Source organism: Pteropus alecto, unplaced genomic scaffold (genome assembly GCF_000325575.1).
Source record: "Pteropus alecto unplaced genomic scaffold, ASM32557v1 scaffold20, whole genome shotgun sequence".
Taxonomy (NCBI): domain Eukaryota; kingdom Metazoa; phylum Chordata; class Mammalia; order Chiroptera; family Pteropodidae; genus Pteropus; species Pteropus alecto.
The window spans coordinates 44,853,719-44,858,005 of NW_006436298.1; the positions used below are offsets into that span (position 1 = coordinate 44,853,719).

Sequence of the window (4,287 nt, forward strand, 5' to 3'; positions counted from 1 at the left end):
GCGCGCCGGCTAAGGGCGGGGGCAGCGTCCCGAAGCCGAGTTCTGCGGGGAAGCACCCTCGCAGCCGGCTCCGCCACTACAGGGTGAGAGCTCGGAGCCTCTGGCCGCGAGGCCAAGCAGCGTGCACACAGCTCCCTCCGTGCGGCGCCGCGGCTTCAGAGTAAACTTTGGGTCCCAGCGGAGTTGAGAGTAGGGAGCTACCGAACCGGGCTGCCGCTGGCGAAGCCAAGGGCTCTGGCTCCCGCAGGGTCTCAGCGGCCGTCTTGCACGCTCCTATCTCTCTCCAGGCCCTGGGCCCGGCTCACGCGCACCCTCCTCTCTGCTCTCTGCCATCAGCGTGAGGCGTCGGACATGCTGAAGCCCGGAGACCCCGGCAGCTCGGCTTTCCTCAAAGTGGATCCAGCCTATCTGCAGCACTGGCAGCAACTCTTCCCGCACAGCGGCGGCGGCGGTTCTCCTCCGCCTCCTCCACCCCGGCTTCCTCCTCCACCTCAGCCTCCTCCGCCTCCTCCTGCGCCGCTGCCGCCGCCGCCGCCGCGCTGGCGGGTCTCTCGGCTCTGCCCGTGGCGCAACTGCCTGTGTTCGCGCCTCTGGCCGCCGCCGCCGTCGCCGCGGAACCGCTGCCCCCTAAGGACCTGTGCCTCGGCGCCTCCTCCGGCCCGGGGCCCTCCAAATGCAGCGGCGGAGGGGATGGCCGGGGCGCTCCGCGTTTCCGCTGCAGCGCCGAGGAGCTGGACTATTACCTGTACGGCCAGCAGCGCATGGAGATCATCCCGCTCAACCAGCACACCAGCGACCCCAACAACCGTACGTAGCCGCAGCCCGCGCCCTCTCTCCAGCAGCGCTGGCGCCGTCCAGGGCGGGCGCCTGTCGGGGAGGCGGGTTGGACCAGAGGGACCCCGGGTAGTGGGCTGGTCCAAGCTGCGGGCCCGCACCTCCCAGAACACTGTGGCAAAAGTTTTCTGACGTTAGAGAATGAAGGAGAACCGATGGGGTGGCCGAGTGGCACCTCGGAGTTACCTTTTCCTCTCCCCTCATGGTCTGCTTCGCAGCCCCTAGTCTTTAGGACTCGACTTTCTTGCTGGCTGGGGCTTTCAGATCTCCACCCTCCCTCGGGACAGTGCCCTGGCGGGTCCTACGGGCAGCGCGCGAAGGAGAGTACGGAGAACGGGCCGGCCAGGCCATAGCGGGCTCAAGAGAGAGGCTTAGAGTTTCTGGAGAGCGTGGATTCCGGGGCTTGTTTCTCCTTCCTACCTTCCTTCTGCAGTTAACTGCGTCAGCTCATTTTCGAGCCGCGGGGTTGTTTGGGGAACGGCCGAGAGCTGCTGGCTGGCCTGGCCTTGCAGGAGTAGTTTTGGGTGATACCGGGTCAGTGTCTCCCCGCAGGCAGGCAATATTCTTAGGTCTAATAATTATTTTAAAAAGGAAGGAAAGAAAAAATGCCAGCTGCTTAGTGAGAAAAAATTTCCGTCTTCAGGGTAGGGGCTTTCCCTGCGGATCGATCCCACATTCTCTGTTCGCCCTTGACTCTGATACGTTCGCAATCCGTAACCACGCTTGCTAGCTTACTTACTTTAAAAAAACTGGGTGACAGTAATTTAGTATAAGAAGCTTACTGTCCTTGTCTCCCAGGTAAATGGCAAATGCCTAATTAAACATCGGGTCTCATCCAGCCTCGGTTTCTATGTTCATAATTTCAAACGATCATCGCAAGTACAGTTCCACTTTGAGATTTTCGAGCAAAGACTAAAGACTAAGAATGTGTATTGCTTTATATTTGCTTCTTTTTGGTAATTTCAAAAGTTATGACATGTTTACACATAACACGTTGGCGTAAGTTCTAAATATACTTCCAGAGACCCCTGGAGAGAATGCTAAGCCGATTAAGAGAGGCAGGTTGAAAGCAATACAGGATTTGAAAGACCAGCATTTGCTCACCATTTTCTTCCTTATATTTCTTCATCTAGCTTTTGTATGAAGAACGATGATCATAAACATTTATTATTGTTCTGTTTTGAAGTACCTCCTTGCAGAATGTTTACCGCTTAAAGAACTTCTTAATTCGTTGTAAAAGCAAAATACGTTCAGTTTATAGTTATTCGAAGGACCCCTAAAGTCATTACTTTGATGGAAAACACTGGACAAGAGCTTAGTGATTACGGTGTATTAATCTTTTCATAATGGTGGGAGATAATTGCTCTACTGGAGATAATTATTACTAACAAAAAGAACAGTTGTATTTACTGTTTTCCTTTCTAAAATGTGAGGGTAAAGTGCTGGTTTAAAATGAGAGATTCCCCTCGAATTTGTTCCACAGTTAAGAAGACGATTGTTTCAGAGTTTCAAGAAAAAAGTAAAAATTATATTGTAATGGATTTCAAAAAAGACTTACCTCCTACTGAATTTCTTGAATGTGTTGCTTTCAGAGCAGTTCTTTTACAATGTGAAATAAAAAGATAAGTGCTTTGGAGAAGGCATTTCTTACTGCTAAGTAAAGTTACAGTGGGCTGAGAGTGCTTCACCAAGTTTGCAGTTTCTCTTAATGAAATCAGTGCGGGAAAAGACACCAGCAGTGCACCCCAAAGGTCTGGATGTGTGTTTTGAACTCCTTTATACTGTTTACGAAGCAGTCTTGAGGCTCAATATATTTTCACCAGAGAAAAATCTAAACTAATCAGAGAAAGAATTGGGGTAGATTCCTAATTATATGTGGCTATTTGAACCAGTTTATTGCCTAGGTAACTTTTTTTTTCTTCTGGCTGCAGGCAATGAAGTATGATTTATTTAAATTATTCCTATTGTGTTAGTCTTCTGGTGTTTTCTTTTGAGTGAACGGACTGCTTCAATGTGCAAAATGCAGGAGAAAAGACAGGGGAAAGGAAGTCAGATTGTTCTATTAAAGTTACACTTCACTGTTGCTTCCTCATTAAAGGGCAGTTGAGAAAGAAAACAGAAAGCCGAGGTAGCTCTGTGTAATGCTGAAAGACAAGGTCTCCCATTCTTTCAGAAACTCTCTGGGCAAGCGTAGGCACTCATTTTAAACCACGGGGAGGTGTTTTGCAAAGATGAAGTGAGAAGTGATTGAGTTTAATCCAACTAGGAGTTCAAAACAAATCAAAAAGGGTGAGAAATTTTGTTTCCCTAGGCAGGGGAAGTTGGTATATTTGTTACTTGAAAGAAGGTAGAAACCAGAGCTTCTCCCCCTTCCCAGGTTGTATGTGAGGGGAATGGGGAGGAGTGGGAAAGGCAGGGAAGGGAAGCACCTCTTAATTTATTACATGTAGATTCACATATAGATTCCTCTCGTTTTTCTTTTAGTCTTTTGCCATTTCCTTCTAAAAGAACTCAGTGATCACTTAGTATTGCTCATTTTGTTACTTTGTATTGAGTCATTTTGTCTTTCTTACAAGGCAAAGAAAGGGACCTCCTTCCCTAGTTCCTATAGAAGAGTAACTTTCTGCCTGAGATCAGCAACTCAGTAACACTTGTGAATCAGTAACAGTAGTTTCACCTTGAGACTTTATTGGCACTATGGTGAATGCCATAGTTAAGGTTCTTATTGCTCTTTTCCACAAAAAGATTTTAAAAACAGTAGAAACTATACACTCCAGCCCGAGTGAGTTCTTCCAATATATTCTAGTCCGAGTGGGCTCTTCCAGTGTATTTCTGTTGTCTAACTTCATGTATTCACTTTATTCAATGGTTGAAGTACACTTTCCACTGAAGCTCTGAATGCTTAGCTGCCTCTTCTTTCATCTCTTTAAAGTCCAATGGGACAGTGTGTAATATAATTAGGGGATGGGGACCTTCTTCTTCTTGTATTACTGCCCTCATTTCCTGCCGGGTTGCTTAAAGCCATTGATTCCATCAGGTTCTGTGGCAGTGGCCTCTTCGCGGGTGCTGGCGTGTTGTTTGAGACCCTGTCACTACTCTTGGAAGGTAGTGAGAGGTGGCCACCGGGAACACCTGACTTTTGTGTTTGTGTGGAGAAGGCAGAGCCAATTAGCTTTTTCATACCTTTTTGTGAAGCTGTTCCTCCCCGGGTACCTGGCAGGGAGGCGGGAGCTAAACCCTAACCAAGTCTCTCTGCCAAGAGTCCGGACACTCAACAACTATCTCCTCCCGATCTAGGGGAGCCCTGCTACACAGGGAACAGCACCAGGAACAGCAATGGGGCACTTGCACAGGTGTACCGGTAGGGCCAGAGGCTTTCCAGTTGGTAGCCGCCACTCTCTTCAAGGGTTTGGGGAGAGAAGGAAATTTGGGCCCAAAGCTGATTCGTCTGGT

General features: G+C 49.0%; 1 protein-coding gene across 1 annotated transcript in view; it reads left to right on the forward strand.

Annotated features, from left to right (window-relative positions):
- Nucleotides 1–351: 351 nt before the first annotated feature.
- PRDM6 (PR/SET domain 6) overlaps nucleotides 352–4,287 on the forward strand; it is a 93,757-nt gene continuing 89,821 nt past the window's right edge. The window contains 2 exon segments of the mRNA XM_006913318.2: nucleotides 352–448; nucleotides 451–807. Of these exon segments, the coding sequence (XP_006913380.2) occupies nucleotides 352–448; nucleotides 451–807 (454 nt within the window).